Raw genomic sequence first — 19,190 nt, forward strand, 5'->3', positions numbered from 1 at the left:
GACAAAACAATATTATCTAAAATTTTCATTTCCTAAACTCTAGATTTCTACTGCATACATAATACCTTCCTTGTGTGATTTGTGTTATATACTGTACATGTGACCAACAGTTTGATAAGAAGCAAAGTCTTTTATTTCATAAACCCCTGCCAGTTTACAATGAGAAATTATTACTCTTTTTATTGTATTTTTTTATTTTAGGAAAAGAGACTTTGTGAACAGTAAAACAGTTTGTTTACATTCAGCATTTCTTTTCACTTACACAAAATTCCATTTCACTTAATGTAGTCTAACATACATGTGTTGGTCTCTTGGAAAGCATGTGGAAAAAATGTCTTTAGAAGAAAACCCACAATCATAGTTTGAAAACTGAATGTGTCAAATTTTTTTTCTTTTACTTTTTTTTTTTAACTTTTTTTTTTAATAAGAATCCTCTTATGCCCTCTACAAGTTCACTTCTGAGCTGTCTTGCTGGTTTCGGTATGATATAACAGTCTGTATGTACGTGTACTTGGACACCGCTGGAAGGATCATTTGATGTGCTCAAATACAGAATCATCAGAGGAGGACAGAGTCTGCATTCCTTGAAAAAGGAAATAGCCTTGTTCTGACCCGCCTGTAATTTTGGATACAATAGTCCGGCGTAGAGACGCAGCTTTTCACTGTAAGAAGAGTGCTACTGTACATTTACAAACATTCTCTAGGTCTCCGGGTCAAGCCACAGGAGATAACCAAAGGAGGACACTCTTGCAGAATTCTTTACATTTTTGAAGAACATTGATATATGAAGTTGAGGAAGTTGCCTTGAAAACACTTTGTTTCCACAGAACTCCTTATGAGCCAATGTCTTACTGCAAAGTTCTTTACCGTAGCACAGGTATCTTCAGCAGGAAAAATTCAATACATGACAGTAGTTTTCAAATAAAGTCTTCCATCTAAAATAGAAAAAAAAAAAAAAAGCTTTATATATTTATATCTGCAATGAATCGAAAAGAGGAAAAAACCCACAAGATTTAAAAACCTCAGCAGAAGTAGTAGTCCTCCCGTAAGTCTGTAAAATGCCACCTATGGTACTTTATGTTTAAAATAAAAAAATAATAAAACCTGAATATCACCATTGCAATTTCATCTGACAGTGGACAAATTAACTCCGTTAAAAATTACACGCACTTTGCAAGTTGTGAATGCTGTAACACCTTCTAACGCTTTAATATATGCTGCGCTCATATCAGTGCTAGGGCACTAGGAATGTAGGTGGAGCCTCTGTGCATGTGTTTTTACTGATATGCAAACTTAAGTGAATAGTGCTGAACAGCAATTATTTCCTTCATGGTTGCAGAGCAAAAATCTTCTTGCGTGCACTCGTTAGTACTCCCATCACTAAAGGCAGAGCTCATACTTTCTGATTTAGCTATGTTGTTAAATATACCATGTAATGTAACCATTGTGCATATTTGTAGCTATTTATATAGAACCCAGTATAGGATATTTAATCGGTATCAGTGAAGTATAGCCTCCTTCCCCCATAAATGAGATTAACTGAACAATTACTATGTTAAAGATGTAAGCACATCTCTCTCTACATTTTTTCCACCCAAGTGAGGAGCATATATTTAAGTGAGATGTGTGTGATGGAGAGGGAACACGAGAAACAACAAGCTCACCTAGCCAGTAACTGTTGATCTAGAAAAATTTGAAGATAACATTCTGCCATAACTTATTTTCACCTAATTTACAAATATAAACCAATTTTTTCTTCACTGGGGTCATGAACATCTTATATGCATCTACTCTCATAGCAATACAAAGATTTTTATTTTTTTTAAACAGGAAACAGACAGAAAAACTTCTTAGTTTTCTGTCCTGTAGGATAGAAAGTGTTGCTCCCTTGTGAGTAAAGCACATTATGAAGCATATTAATCCTCCATAGTGCATAATTACGAAACACTACTTATAATTTAGAATATAATGCATCTGGAATTACAAGCTGTATCTCAACTCTCGAAGTCTGCATGAAACCCTTCTTTTGGTCCAAGTGAAATCAACAAACATTTATAAGATTTCAGAGGTTTTTGGTTTTGGTTTGGTTTTCTTAGTCTAACCTTTTTATTCCAAATCAGTCTTTAAAATTCTTATTAGATATACAGGAAAACAATTGTGTGAGATATACCTATATAAATGAATGCTGACATTTTTGAAATGCTTGGCTATCATTGAAACGCGCGGCATCCCTTCCACAAGCTTACTGTAACTGTTGAGACAAAGACAAGTTTAACTTGAAAGCAGACAAATGTACATTTACATACAGCTGTAAAAATCCACCCCTTCTGCACACCCCTTTCCAATTTTTATTGTCTAGTTTCTACCAGAACTGCTGGGGAAAAAAGGAGATGGTAGAATGGCTCACTCTGTCACAGTGATTCTTATCTAGCGTCCCGCTGGTTTTCCTTTTCCACCACTAGTTTTCTTTTGCAAGCCTCTGCGGTGTACCACCTTTTGCTACTTTCTCCACTGCCTTCACATTTTCCTGCCCCTTTTCCCTACTTTTTAACGTTCCTAGATTTTTTTGGCAGAATAGATGATAACTTTCCCACCGCTTAGAGTGCTTCCACTCAGAACCAGTTCCACATTCTCTTTGCTCTTTACGGTCTTTGTGCGCTGAAGAGAGATAAAAAGAAATTGAGTAAGGCCTTTACTTAAAGACTTTTTATTTTTCTTTGATGCATGAAGAGCAACCAAAATGCTTATGGGAATTCAGGAGAGAAAGAAGGAACCTCTGAAATGGAGCTTGGTAAAACTGAAGGCCTGGTAAACCATCTCAAAAGCAAACCTGCATCAAGTACAGGATAGCCAGAGCTACTGCTGGCTATAGTTGCATATAATTCTCCCAAACATATTGAATAAGCACAGTAGACATTTACAGCACTAAAGCTGTCCGGATACCTCTGTAAGAGAATTACTCTGCATATATACCAGCACTTTGGCTATCCTGAATGCACACTTGCTAATGAGAGCTATGCATAATTCCCACACCTAAACATTAAGATAACCTACAGTCAGTAACTCGTATTTTATTTTAATATATTTGTCTCCATATACCTTTTAAAATAAAATATTTATTAGAACATATTCTCAATTAAAAATACAGCTGTAGGAAGCGGAATCCTTGTAGCAGCCAACAAAAGATGAACAATCTGCAGAGAACAGCAGTACATTTTCAAAAGTCAGCTCTATTTTACACTGCTTAAGGACCCAATCTGGCAGTGAAGTCAATAGGAGGTTTTTCACTTTTAATGGAAGGCACTATCAGATCCTGTATTCTGTATCAACAGACAATGAACAATAATAGAAATGGGCAGCTTTACAAAGCATCTTCCTTACAAAGTAAGAGGGTTTTTGTTTCTATAACTTAAAAACATTTATGATGGATATATACAAGCATAAATCTTCCTGTTCCTCAAATAACTATATGATGGACCATTAAAAGTGCAATTAAATCATCTGTATTGATAATGGACTTAAAATGCCGTATTGGAACTCAGCAGCCGATCTAATTTCATTGCTAGGCTTATTATAAAACAGATATATTCCCTATTAATGTCTTTGACTAATTCCCCCAACATATGGGAAAACGCAGCAAGCATTATACACATCAACTTTAAAATAAATCCTGCCATGTTATGATATAGATAAAGCAATTCCTTGATTAAGTAATACTTGGTAGGAGTTCAAAAGTTGCTAAGAACTGTAAAATATTTCCTTTATTTTCTCAAGATTAGTCATGAAAGAATGAGGTGCAAAATGAATATTCTTTTCTTTAGAACCTACAGTGCCAACACGGAAAAAAATCACAGTATCTGTGGAACTGCCCACCACCCTCTCAAATCATGAGTTTGGGAGAAGATGGAGAAATCATTTCTTTAGGCTTTATACTTTTCTTCCAGCATGCTCCTGTGTGTAGCTGAGAAGTTCAGGTAGCCACTCATGAAGAATGTACACCAGGCAAATAGCACTGCACTTCAGAAATATGAAGACTTCAAACTGTGCTAGGAAAAAAAGATGCAACTCACAGCTCTGCAGAGGAATGATAACCTCTGCACCACGATGTGGTGACCAAATACAATACCTATATCTGATTGCTGTCCCTTTTGCTTTTCAGACTCCTATTCCCTTCCTCCTAACCATTCCTCTCTTGATTCTCATTGTTCAGAGGTTCTTCCAAAATGACTGGAACTTCTCAATGTTGTTGCCAAAGTCACCTGAATCACTTCGCCTCTAGATGTAGCCAATGTTCCTATCTGAATACCAGTGGAGCATTACCACTGATAGGCCTTCATGATTTCAAGGTTAAAATCACAAGCAAAACCTACAAACCATGAGGGTGACCAGTGATCAGCAAATCAAGCAAGCTCATCCTTCGTAACTCAATGTGAAAATGCCACTACTCCTAAATCCCAAATCATGAGCATGCCTCTGCCTCCTGATCAACTTTTATTTAAGTTATATATGTGTGTTGCATTACTTTCTGTTGTTAACAAATGCAGAATTTGTCTATCTGCATAAAAACAATTTTATGTAAAACAAATATGGAATATACTATTCACACAAACATAGACATATGCACACAAACATATACTACACAAACACACGCACAGAGTGTTCTCTAAAAATGTTTACAACGTGGGAGTATATTTTTAGCCTACTGAAAATTGTTGATCTGTGGTAAAGTTTCCCAAATTTACATACTGTTATATACAATATAAATACATAAAACTTCCTTTCACTCTTAGGAAGTCAAGCAAAAACACAAACTGGGAAAATACTGCTAAATTTCTAAATAGAACTGTGCGTGATTAGCAGATTGTCATCTGTTTTAATTGCTCTTTTGCAAATGGCAGTGTTCAGCAAGATCACACAAGCTCACGCTAGTAACTCAAACTGAAAACGCCACTACTAAATCTCATTTGTTTTTGTCTGTGGACTGATATGACAGAAATTCTAGCCAGAGTGAGGGAGTATTTTTTTTAGATCAACCCTTTTTAATTAAGACTCATTTTGAGGTTTTTGAATGAGCATGCCCAAATAGTTAAAAGGTCATAAATGTTATAAAAACAAACAAATGGAACTGACATAAAAGTTTTCAATGCTGAAACAAATCATATGCCTTGAAATGCATTCCCACAGAGATGTCAGCTCGGGAATGATTCACACTAGTGTTCTGTGGGCAGCTTGTAGTATCTCTACGGGCCTAACATTTTCTGAGATAAAAACATAAACCCACTCAAATATTATTCCTATTAATATGCATCCTTGTAAAGTGATAAAAATCTACAATGAAATGTTAAGTTTGGTCTTAGGTTGCAAACTAAATAAATCATCCATTAGATGGTAACGCGTGTATTTCTGCCACTCAATGCAAGTCACACTGGGGTTGTTTGCCATCCAAACATATCGTATTTTAGTTTGTATTCTGAGAGCTGCTTTAAAAATAAACGTAACAACAGTGATCATCGTGACTATCATAAGAGCAGTCTTTGGTTTATGAAAATCTGCAAATCAGCATCAAAGGTGTGGTGTCACACCTGAATTCAGTCAATTGCTATCATAGAAAAGCCTACCGAGGAAAACTGTCCTCAGTAACAGGATAAAGTGTTTCCCATAGTTAAGAGCTTTGGGGAAAAAAACAACCAACCAACCAACCAGCCAAAAAGATACGGTAGCATGTCACAGAGAGCTAATAAGAAAGAAACCCACAGAGCCCAGGTTAAATAGAAAAAAAAGGACAAAATAATGTATAAGAAGGAAAATGAATAAGATCAGAAATCTCAGTGGGCGCTTTGGAAAGTTAGGATGTCAAGGTTTGGATAATTTCTTATTAATTTATTATTAGTTGTTATTTTAACAACTGATCATAATTTGTGAGCTGTAGAATAGTAAATGCCAGCCCATGATTCAGGAACCGTTACATCAAAGTAGCCCCAATTTTAGTCACTGGAGTTCCTAACTACAGTTAATATAATTTTGTCAAATATGCACAGGCCAGTGATATAAGCTGATCTTCACTCAAAATGGGTCTTAAGGATATTTGAATGGTGAATCTATTCATCTCTTAGTGCTTTCAAAGTAAAGAACACCTACTTTAGGTTGATTTCTCTCTCATTAATAAGACAAACACAACTGAACAAGTGAGGATGGGAACTTTATTCCCAGCTCTGACTCTGAAATGATCTATGATTTCACTTTTCTGTTTTTCTGTTTTCTCTTTTAACCTTTCTCTCTTTCTTCCCCTTCTCTTTTCAGGTAACAGAGATTCCGTGCACCGATGGTTTCTCAGTCTGTTTTCTTGTCCCTAGCAAGGTACAGCTGAGATCTCTAAGGACTGTGTTAGCACAAATAATAAAAAAAACACCACCAAGAACAAAAAAAAAAAAACAAACACATGCGCGTAGTTATTTAATTGAAACTATAGGTTCTTGGCTCATAAAAAAACATTTGAAGGCCATCTCCACAGCTGGTGACCGAGCTGACCTGAGCTTAGACTCCTTTTTTAAAATCACGTTGCAACACAAAATCCCCAGGACTAGCCCATGTGCTCACTAAAGATAGCGGAGACTTCATACCGAATTTCAGGATATACACACTGTTGCCACACCCTACAGCTGTTAAAAACTGCTAACTTCAGTTCTAGCAAGTTGAGGCAATTATGAAGCATTTCTGACTCTCTGTACAAGATGGCGTGGCAAGTAAATGAAATAACCTGTAAGTTAGCATAACACATATTTTCTAACGTAAGAATCATTACAGCTCTTTTCCTCAACATTTTATAAGCTAGAATATGAGTGAAAAATATTATGATCCACCCTCAGTCCAACAGATTAAAAGAAATAAAATATTTGTGACATTAAATGGGTCTACTTTTATCTAAATAAAAGAAAAGCTGCTCACTTGTGCTAAAGAACATAATAAATTGTGTTTCCTGTTAGGAAGTAGCTTTATTGAAAATGGCAGCTATTTTCTCAGAAGTTATTTCCAGGCACCTGTAATCTAATGAGGTTTGTCCCTTTCAAAGAACAGTTGTACGTGCATGCCCGAATGCACACAACCTCTTCAGCCCAGAGCTGATAAAAGCATCTGCAAGCCATAGCTCAAGCACATTTAAATTATATAACTGGTTGGTTTATTTGTTTTAATAAGATGGGGCAAATGTGAATCACAGTGTACTTCTAACCTTTCATTCAACCTGATGTTTTAATCATTTGGAGGAAGAGAAACAAAACAAAAGAAAGGGATGGCAAACAAATGGTAATGATTCATGTGATATTTGATAAGACAACAATGGGAAGTCAAAATAAAAGCAAGCATATTGTCACAGATGGAAGGGATCTTAGTCAAATTGTAACCCTTCTTCGAAAAACTTAAAGGAAGCAGCTAATTAAGGATGAAATCTATTTTTGTATACTCTTCATATATTTTATTCAAAGTCGAGACAAAAGAGGATTTATTTTCCACCGAAGCAGGAAGATAAAAATGGGAGTTCAACTTTTTAATCATGGGAAAATCATTTATGATGAGGTTGATTCTTTTCCAGTTTGCAGAGTTCGAATGAGAACATAAACCCCAGCCTTTGTAAAATGCAGTCATGAAATCAGCTGAACGTAACTTTCCGTAATTTTCCTTATAAAACGCAAAACAATACATTGTGAGGGGAGAAGACTCCTCCCAGTGTACGAGGTTAAGCAGAACGCTGAGGCTTTACAACTCAACACTGAAAAGGAGGGACAGAGGGATCTATACGGTCCTAACATTGTTACTGATAGCAAAAGTAGATCATGTATTGGGGAACATGGATGGATCTGCTGCCCTCTTCCCAAGTAGAATTAGAGCAGAGTACAGGAGATGTGGGAAAGCAGGCTCAACTGTTGAGGCTTTGAAATTTGAGCAATTTGTTCTTTAAAAAAAGTGCTTATCCAGTTTTTATGCAAAGATGGGTGATTTCACACTGCATGTTCAATAAACTCATGCAAATATGAAGTATGTAAACATATTTGGCCAAACACTATCCTAGTTTGCCCTTTGTATAACACCAATAAATTAGTTTCAAATTTGCATATTGTTATTAATCATACACCTTTCATTTATCTACTTAACATTCATGTACAAATATATTTGTGTTAATACTCAGTGCAAATGTTCAGGAGACTGAGATGTTCATGTCTTTCTTTTTAAAATAATAATTTATACTTAGGAGATTTTAATTCTACATCTGAGTTTCCAGACACAAAACTAAAACATGGATGTATAAAAAAAGAGTGTCTAAACACCTTTTTTGCTGTTATTTTAACTATTGAACTGTCAGGATCTTCTTTTAGTAGTTTTATCATGTGTTTTAATCATGAATATATGTTTTCATTATATCACTGAATACCGTGGGAGCAAGCTAAAGGTCAGCAATCTGGTCTTTAGTAAACTAACAAAGCGATGGACTACCTGAATATGTCACCTTCTTATTTAAAGATCATATAGAACACACAGAGCTTGCCATTTTGAGCACTGAAAAGATTGAACTGGCAAGGTGAGAAATTCTTTGAAAGAAATAGATTTAAAAAAAAATCACACTCTCTCTTATTGTTGCCTTATGAACTTAACAACCCTTTTTCTATTTGTATAAACAGAACAAAAGCACATCCAAAGAAAGACAACAGAACCGATTACTTACAAGCACTGAACCTGAGTCTCTAAGGCATTGTATTGTGTTACTTCTATCGGTAAAAAAAATTAAAATAATAAAAAAACCCAACAGGGAAAAAACAAAACAAAACAAAACACCTTCAACTGAAGAATCATGTGGAAAAGTTATTAAAGGATGAAGTCACAGCTAAATACGATCAGCTTGTGAGCTTCCACAGCTCATTGTGTTCAGTGGTGTTTGTAACACAGTGTAGGTAATTCCTGTGCTGAACAATCTGTCCTGCATTGAACAGTTTTAAATTCTGCAAAAAGGTGTGCTTTATTTGCTATCATATTTTCAAAAACATGAACAACTTTTTTGCTATCTTTTTAGCAAGCCAATCAACAAGCAACCTTGGATCCGATAGCATAAAATTGAGAAAGAGTTGAGATCTAAGTATTGGAATGTGGTTTCTGCCTGACACCTTTTTTTTCTCGTAAAGTCCTGATGGAAACAGAAATTACCATTCACCTTTTCAGTCTGATTGCTCTTCTTTCCACTTTTCTTCTCAATTTTGCCTCCTTTTTTAGTGCTTTGGTCAAATGATCACTTTTTACACTAAATGTCATCACCAACGTAATCTTAAATACAGAGTATCAATCATAAACTTTATCTTCAAACAGGCTTTAAATAATAATTATTTTTCTCTCTGGAGAGGAAAAAATGGTCATAAAATGAAATCTGAATAAAATACAATAGAACAGTGTTTATTGGAGCTTTCAGCAGTTTTTGCTTCTGAGTTGAGATTAAATTACAGAAAATATCTATGCAAAATCATACACAAGTTAGTAGTTCTTAAAAACTACCCTCCACGCACACATACAGAAACACACACACAGGTCCTTTCCATCACTGAACTAGAAGCTAATAGTATTAGCATGATACATGTGTTTACAGTTACAGATCACCTAATAAAGTGTGCATTAATAAAGATCTTTTATGAAAGTCTGGAAAAGGTAACATGGGTCATGATTTTTCTACTTGGAATCGTTGTGGCCATGGTTAGTACTAGGAATCTATTGTTTCCTTCACCAGAGAGCGTGATGTTTGTTTCCTTCAGCATACACAAACCATTTATGAAGGCGAGCTCTTCTAAAGTATTATCTTTTCTAGAGCTTTAGCCCAGGCTACTTTTTAAAACACAAGAAAAGACTTATCTAATACCTACTCCTATGCAGAGTATCTCTTCTGATTCACAGAATCACAAACCTACCTCACTCTTCTCTACAAGCTACTTCTTTTCTAAACAAATAACTTTCATTTGATGTAATACCCCAATAACTAAAAGGCAGACTAGTGTTTTGTTGTTTTCAGATTAGACTTAAACCCCACAATTAATAGAAGAGTATGATCTGGCTTTTCCTTAATCCTGGTTACTGAGATGTCATTTCAAATGCTGCAAAGGTTACTGGAAAATAAGAGGCCATTTAAAGAAAGCATTTAGCTTTACTACTTACATTAGCCCGCATACATCAATTCTGGGATGTGTGGAATCCTATTCTAATATCAATATCACATTAACACCACATTTTTCTTTAATACCCAACCACCCTTGTTCTCATCTGTGTGCTAAAACAGAGTAACAGCCCAATGCAAAACACGAAGAAATAGTCGCATGCAGAACAGGAAGGAATGAGGCTGTAAAATAGATAGATTGCACAGTGGCAAGCTTATGGAAAATCTATTAAGGATGCACGGGATGTCAAAACACATGCAATATAAGCTTGCTGCTTTTAGGTATTTTGTCTGAAAGCAAGCTTATGGAAGACAATGGCACCAAGCAGTCGGCTCCAGAACAAGAGTCAAGGTGACAGAAACCAAACCAGAAGTCATGCCCTAAGAAATGAGCAATGAACTGAAGTCAGACATAAACCTTACTACCACACAGAAATAAGAATAGACCTTAATGAAGTTTCTGGGGCTTAGTGTGAGTGACACAACTACAAAGCTGAAAAAGACAGCTCATGTTAAATCTGAGGAAGATTTCAAGCTGAAAGACGTATATGGGATTTAACCCAGTAGTTAGCTATTAAGCAGTACTTAAGCAAAATGCTTTTATCCCTGTAAGGAATGAAAAATACTAGCATTTTCAATTACAAGGGAACTTTGGTTCTGTGACAAATGCTAATGCTGACCCAGGTAGATTGTTTTTCAATTCATAATTCAAACTAGTTCCCCTAACTGACTGTGAACTTCCACCTTGGGCATATCTTCATAGATGCATTTAAGTACTGCGGTGACAAGCCAACCTTTCCCATTCCCTCTCAGTGGTAACATAATTTCAGATAGGTACTTCAAAATTATTATTCCATCCTCCCAGGAAAAACTCAATTAGCCTTAGGGCCAGGTGGGTTGAATTTGGCACCACTCTGTGTCTTTGCCAATAGAGATTCCTCAGAAAAAACAGCATGTCATGACAGACTGTGTCCTGGATGCACCCCACTACAGAAATCCCAGACCATACGGAAGCAGCATGCTTTCCCAGAGAGAACTTAGCACCACGGTCCATCATCAAAAAGTAAGCAAGGGAAAAGAGAATGGCTGAATCAAACCACAGAGCAGTCTTAACCAGTGACTCCGGGCCCTTGCAGTCAGACGAAATAACCTGTGCAAAATATCTGAAGTGTAAAATTTTCTTGCTTGGAAGTGTGATTGTGTCAAGACAGAGGAAAAGAAAAATGTTACTTCACGGTTGCTTTTTCTCTTTTTTATTTTTTTCCCTAGCTTTCCACTTACACTTTATTTTCAATAGCAACATATTAATGGCGTTGTACAAGTCACTTGCAGGGCCTCTCCTGGAACAGTGTTTAGGATGCTGGTTACCCATGCTCAAGGTGAATTTAAACTGCAATAATTTCAGAACAGGCTACTAGTACAATACAAGGAATAGAGTCCACAACATGAAAATAAAATTAAGTGATACGCTTATCACAGAAAAGCACCTGATTATTCCTTGTATATACATTAAATGCTAAAAAGAGACACAGAACAGCTCTGTTTTCTATTGCAGGAACTCAGTTCTGGTGTAGCCTTCCAAGAGAGAGGTGTATTAAAATGGTCTTTAAGATAGTATTTGTGATACAATAGCCTGCAAATGCAGATTTTAAAGCCCATCTAGTCCTATCCCTAACGCTATGCCGTTTTAGTAGGAAGAGAGGCAAGAACTGAGTATATGCTGAATATATTTACTGACTATCCAGTCTGGTAAAATAGACTTGGCTATAAAGTTAATTTTAGACAGGAGATCTAAGAGAGTCACAGGTTTTGCAAGAATATGAAAAAACCTACAGGGAACCCTTAATTCGTAAAATTAGGACTCTTCTGTGCACTGAATGTTTAAGATCAAACTCTGGAACTATTGCCCATTTGGAACTGGAATAGAACTGATTTTTGCAAGTTTTAACAGTGTTTTAGCATTTCAATATTTTATCATTGGGAACCAGATTGCTTAGGATGGCATAGTTACCGCTGCGATAGTAACTGTGATTGTCATAACAAATTTGATGATAAGGTTGAAAATGGAACTGATCCTCCAGTCAGTTATACCACTTTTACGATGCTTCCAGTATTTCCAGTGAAGCCAAGGAGTCTGATCCAACCACAATATTTTTATGTTCAATTCATCAATGTGCAAACATATTGTGCTCTCTTCAATGGCTACGAGTGTATATCTTTGAGTCAGAGTGTAAAGCTAAAAATGAGAGCAAATTATTGCTTCTTTTTATTTTATGTCTGTATTCAATATAGCTTGATTACTTGAAAGGACTTGTAGCCAGCATATTGCAGTATGAAACAATATCATGAAAAATACATGTCTTTTAATGCAAGGGTTGCACCGACAGTTTGTCACAGGCAAAATCTGCAGAATCAACAAAGAGACTAAATAAACAAGTCAAAACTTGAATTATCTAATATAGCATTGTATATTTTTAACAATCTCTATTCTAATTTCATGCACATAAACCAGCACTGTAAATTTTTTGGTGCTGACTTCATAACACTTTGTTTCCAAGGCCAGCTGTAGCACTTTGTGATCCATTCTTTCTAACGTCCATGACAAAACACACTATTATGCTATTGCTGCTTTTCCTAAGCTATTAGAGGCTGCATCACTTTTAAAAAATAAGGATGACAAGAATATAATAGAAAAAATGTTCCTTTTACCATTACTGGTACACACTTTGTGTTTCTCAACTAGGAAAAACAAAATGACATCACATTATCATTATATATGCTGCTGTCTCCCAGGATGTCCTTCAGGTGTTATGGAACCTTACAATGACCAAAATACTTCCTGTGAAGGGTTGAAAAGCTAAAGATTTCTTTTTAAAGCTAGCAGTCTATTCTATAGAATAGATTTTCCTCTTTACAAGCCAGCTGGCAGTTCACTGGAAGAATACTTATTATAGATATATGCTGACAGCAAATTTTAGCTATAGATGGAACGTGATGCTGGCTAAGTATTCCTTCCAAATGTGTTAAATTTAGTTCCACTTCCTTTATACTTACTTTCCTTAGTTGATTTATTTCTTTTCTTTTTTGTCTTTCATAGGAACTTGAGATACTGATAGAGATGGGTCAAGTTCCAAATCAAATCCATGGGAAAGCTGAATGCTTGAATTATACAAAGCCTAAATTGTTTTTTTTTATCATGTTTAATTATATCAACATAAAAATAACCACTGCTAGAAAATGTTACTTTTAGAATTAAAATAGGTTTGGCATAACAATTGGTTGCTTTGCTGGTTTACAATGAAGCATTTATTTGAAAACTGCAGACACATTAAGAATTTGTTTATCTTAAAATAAAAGACTATAAATATTTCCTATTTCTGAAGGACATAAAAATGTTTTGTCTTTTTTTTTCATCATACTGGCAAAGAGAGAAAGGACAAAAACTAAAATCTTTGGCCACTTGAAAATTAAACCATCAGACCCTAGACCCTCATCTAGTTTAAATTAATATAGCTTTATTGATAGCAAGGGTATCTGTTTTTTTCTTTTTTTCTTTTTCTTTTTTTTTAACTGACATAAGAGTAATAGAGCAGTTGAGTTGGACTGATATTTTAGGAAGGTGGTTGCCTTCTTAACACTGTTCAAAGGGCTGCCTGCCTGACACAATCTCACCATACAGTTTTATTTACATTTTAAGTCTAACTGCTTGTTTGACTCTTGAATATATTAAATGAATGTTGAACACTCGTTCTTTTTAACAGGACTTCTGACCCCACAGTTAGTTTAGGATTATAAAAGAGAGACGGTCACATATTACACCAAAATGCTGCCACTCAGTAACATACCACTTTTGAGGTAAGTCAGTCTATTAAATTTTTCTCATATGAAAATCCAGGCAGGCTGTCTTTACACAAAATTACGGCTATCAAGTATTTCCTTACTAAATCCCATAAAATAATTTCCCATCTATTTCCCTGTACTAGATTTGAAACTAACTATAATTAGTTGATAATAGTTGTAAATTGCTGTATCTTGCATCGCCTATCTTTGCCACTTTTTAACGCCTGGGATTCTGACCAGTCACCAAAGAAAATATAAAAGCAGAAGTTAGTAACATAACTGAACTTCTATTGTGACTTTCATCCAAGATCCAGAATACTTTACAAACATTAATTAAGTTTCACAACACCCTTGTGAGATACCAAAGCATCGGTGCTGCCATCAAGAAATCAGTAGATAAAGTTCTGGCTTAAGGCACTGGTTAAAAATGCACCGAAGCATGCAAAATGAGCTATTCCTTCACCATATCATTCAATAGCAAAACATCAGACCTAAAGCATATAAGCAACCCACACAAATGCTACCATTTTAATTGTGAAATTGATATTATCCACTTGATTCTTTGTTTGCTGCAAAATGTGAAATGAGCAAAGACAGAAACTCCTTGGAAAATACTTCTTGTGACTGTGTCACGTGCTACATTTGTCCTTTGCAGTTAGACTATCTTGGAGTATAATTACAACCCTGCTATAAAGTGAATTCAGCTTTTCTGGAATGTCACTGAGTTTACTAAATTAGTTTGTAGAGGTCTATACCAGGCTACTCTAATTATGCTCCTTCCATAGACAAAGGAGAAATATAGACACCTACTTTATGAAGTGATGAACTGTACTGTAGACGTTTCTCTCCACTCCCTCCACAGAGGGTCAAGGGTGACAAGCACAGATGTAGATATCTACATTGTAGACTTCTACGCTTGGTCAGGTTAATTCCAGCCCATGTCTTGATTGCAAGCAAAACTACATTTAAATGGGGAAACATTTACTAATTGTCCATTACAAATTCGTAATGATATAGCAATACAGTCACAGTAATATAATGCAACTATATTAGTAATACGATACCATTTTCCCTTCTAGCGTTCTGTGATACTTCATCTACCTCTTTTTCTACCTCTCTATGTCCACTTCTATTCTTATTTCAGAGGTTTTGGAATGCTTCTTTAGACTCTTGTTTTATGCCTTGTGCCTCCCATAGTAGCATCCAATTGAAATAAATGCTGCAAAGCTTCAGGATTAATGCAGAATTCAAGTTATCCTTTCTACGTTTGAGGGTCATGCTTTATGCAACTTTCAGAACTGTACAGTATGGAAACATTACAGAATTACACTAAGCAGAAAAGGAATTGTCTGGCATGGATATTTTTCCAGAAGCGATGCACAATTGCTCATTGCCAACATCAGTAGTTACAAGAAGTGACTGAAATGCAGCTGCTCATAGTGTGTTTACTGTCACAAGTGATGTTGGAATTCTGAGGCAAGCAAAAAGGAAAATACACAACAGATGAGATTCATCACAGTAACTTCAGACACCTGCACTGTAGATAGCTGCATCTGAGCCAGTTTTGTAGACTCCCTTTATAATCAATGAAGAAACTTGGAAGGTATGATTCATTTTCTTCAAAGGTAGAGATGTGTCTATTACTCTTCATTGACTTTAACAGGAGTCCAGCCAAATAGCTCAGATAAAGACATCTACCCCACAAATGTGTGAAGTGAAACATATCCCTCCCACTGATATTGTTTGGGTATTTTATGGATAATTACATTGCCTCAGCAGCTATTCCACAAGTTCCACACCTTCTTAATACACAGCAGTATCTATACTGCCATTATGGTATCAGCAAAGTTCCACTATATCTTATCAGTTGAAAAAATTATAGGATAATGTAGTAAAGAATATATGACTGTATACAATCTCGATAGCTTCAACCTCCTGTTTCTTTTATACAATGACTGCTGTATCTTAAGGCACTCTTAAACAGCTCCTACTTTTCTATCTCTGCAGGGCTGGCTTTCTAAGGTATTGCATGTCTAAAATGAATTCAAACACATTAATGTGTTTACAAACTCCTTGTGCAAGGATTTAAGCATACACAGGCGTATTGAAAATGAGTACAAATCCCATTGTGCTGTTTCATTGTGCAAATAGTTTCTTTGTATTCTAAATCCCCAATCATTTCCCTATTTCAAGTATACTTTTATTAGTCCAATAATATTGTACTTATCCTTGAAAAAAACAAAACTCCATTTCACAAATCTTACTATGCACAGTGTTAACATTCTGTAGAGAAGCTATTTTAACCATACTTTGCCATTCTTTCTCCACAGACACTATTTCCAACAATATTAAGTAGGTGATACATTACCTTGGGATTCTAGGTGGTCCCCTTTTTAAGTAATAGCCTTCACCTTTGTCCCTGAAAAACTAATCATCGTCCTTTTACACCTATTCTTTTTACAGAAAGAGCTTTCTGCAAAGGTCTTAATTTCTTTTCATCTCCTCACACTTCCATATTCAAATTTTGCACAAAACTTTAACACTGATTTTTTTTTGCACTGCATATTCTCATTCTGGATGTCTAGCTATTTTGGATACTGTCTCGAAGTTGCTGATCACCGCAACCTGTCATTTAACTAGGTCCTCTGCCACCACCGTCCTTTATAACTGTTAGTGTCATCAGTCTTACTCCAGGTTCAATCATTAAACGTCAGGCAGTAAATCACAAACTGTTTTTCCTCAACTGTTAGTCTAGTAGAGTATAAACTAACCCCATATCATGTACAAAATCCTGCAGTATTTTAAATTTTAGCCTACCATGTTAGTCCCTTTTTCTACGCATAATATCTGTTCTATAAAAGTTGTTATGTATCACAGGTTGATAATAATAAAAAATACCAAAATGTTTACCTTGTCATCCCTACTTGTAAAATAAAAAAAAAAAAAAAATCATCAATTAACATGAAATTGAAGTAATTTAAAACCCCTTGAAAACTTTTGGTAGGATGAATAGGTTTCTCAGTAGAGTGAATAGGTTTCTCAAATTTTAAATGTTGCTGTAGTCAAAATGACACAGAATGTGCAATAATGTGTTTGTTTTTCAGATACTGTAGGTCTGAAGAGATTTTTTTGTATACTTCAATTATAAAAACATTTAAAACATACAAACTTCTGCAATTTTTATTTTAATGAAGATGAGAAGTTTATTAGCAAAGATAAATATTTCATTAGATGTTAAATAAAACAAAGAGATTTTTTGGCTTCTCTCAGCACAAAATTCCTTTGAAAGATTAATTAATACATTCAAATTATGCAAATTAGACCCATGCAAATATTTTATGAAGACAATTAAGGGAACCATTAATTACTGCTTTTTTTTGCTTCAGTGAGATTCATTCATTTAATTTTAATTTCACTTTAACTGTTTTGATGTATAATCTTGCAGCTAAGAACTTTATCTTTCCTAGTGGGTCACTTAAACTTATAAATTTCATCAAGTGAGCAGCAACAGAAATCTGTAAAGATATTCTCTGGGCTATGTTTAGTATCAAGAGAAATTTTTGACACAATGCACTCCTAGAAACTGCAAAACTGGAAGGGAATGTGAGCTCATTCTTGGACAAGGTTCAGCTGCTGGAAAAGCAATTAATTTGCTTTGGCTGTGCTAATATAGGGGAATTAGAAAGTGTGACACAAGACAAATAGAAATAATTAGTTCTCCAAAATGATGTTCTCATTAATATGGTTTGAACAGTAGAAATAAAAAACATTATTGTGGCATGTCTGCATTCTGTCCCTAGCCACAGGAGGTAGAAAAATGCAAGATACAGCATTTTTTCACCTTTGTAGTTTGTATGGTGGTGGCATTTATTTTTATTTTTTATTGTAGGTTTTAAGAAAAGCAAATTGTGGACCTGATCCTGTTATCTAAAACCTACAGCAATTGCATAAAGCTTGAGGGATCCCTAGGTTTCTAGACTGTTTTCTTTCTGTGAAAATATGAAGCTATAAATATAACTGACTAGGTTTTTCGCAACAATACACTCAAGTTCCTAAATTGAAACTTTGATTTCAATATTGTTCATTTAAATCATATTTTACGATAGGCAATACACAAGGTATAATATGTTTATTCTGTAGCACTTGCATAAAGCTTGAGGGATCCCTAGGTTTCTAGACTGTTTTCTTTCTGTGAAAATATTAAGCTATAAATATAACTGACTAGGTTTTTCGCAACAATACACTCAAGTTCCTAAATTGAAACTTTGATTTCAATATTGTTCATTTAAATCATATTTTACGATAGGCAATACACAAGGTATAATATGTTTATTCTGTAGTTTAAGCTACTATAGCAAAAGATTGCTCTATCAAAAGAGTTTATGATATCCTCTCCAAATCTGATAACACAAAAGAAGTTTTCTTTTTCCATAACGTGAATACACATACATGCATTTGACAAAGCATATAGAGGTAGATTTTTCAGTTGCTCTCATTCTTAACACACCAGTACAAACCAGGTTTTCTACAAGCAGTGAAAATCACTAGCTGGTACTCTTCACACAAACAGGCCGCTAGGAGGCTGTTAAAAACATTTGCTCACTTACACTCTAAATTTCTTAGCTTGTTGCAGAATTAAAGGTAATGTAACATTATGTGGCCTCCTCAAAATATTGTACTTTTTTTTTTCCCCTGTAGGTGATATGCCTTCCAGCTGTTTACCAAGTTCCAACTGAAGGCACCTCCCTTTGAAAGTTTTGCTGTGTACGTACCTTTTATCTGGAATGAGACATTAAAGCGCAATGATTTGATTTAATTTATTTCTTCTTTCAGTTAGATGGCAAATCTACAGCATCTGATAGAAATTGAGAATTTCTCTTTAAGTACAACAAGGGGAGAGAAAATGTGGCCATGCCTAGTTTGACATTTTTTGATAGATGATTACTACCATTAAGAAAATTCTCAAGTGCAATTACCACAGAGGTTTAGCAAAAATATCCAAGAAAATTTCTAAAACTCACATTGTAATAATTCTGTATAAACAGAATCCTGTCTTCAGGGAAATTGTTGATAAGAGAATATGTAATGAAGGACTTTAACTTGAAGTTAAAACCTATGAAACTTTCCTATTCTTTGAATAGTCATTTATTCTTTAACAACATAGATA

At 35.1% G+C, this 19,190-nt stretch overlaps 1 protein-coding gene across 1 annotated transcript in view; it reads right to left on the reverse strand.

Annotated features, from left to right (window-relative positions):
• Positions 1-397: 397 nt before the first annotated feature.
• Positions 398-19,190, reverse strand: part of DACH1 (dachshund family transcription factor 1) — a 213,215-nt gene continuing 194,422 nt past the window's right edge. The window contains 1 exon segment of the mRNA XM_019472688.1: positions 398-935. Coding sequence (XP_019328233.1) covers positions 898-935 — 38 coding nt within the window. The 3' untranslated portion in view covers positions 398-897.

The sequence above is a fragment of the Aptenodytes forsteri genome, unplaced genomic scaffold, assembly GCF_000699145.1.
Source record: "Aptenodytes forsteri isolate BGI_AS27 unplaced genomic scaffold, ASM69914v1 Scaffold51, whole genome shotgun sequence".
Lineage (NCBI taxonomy): Eukaryota > Metazoa > Chordata > Aves > Sphenisciformes > Spheniscidae > Aptenodytes > Aptenodytes forsteri.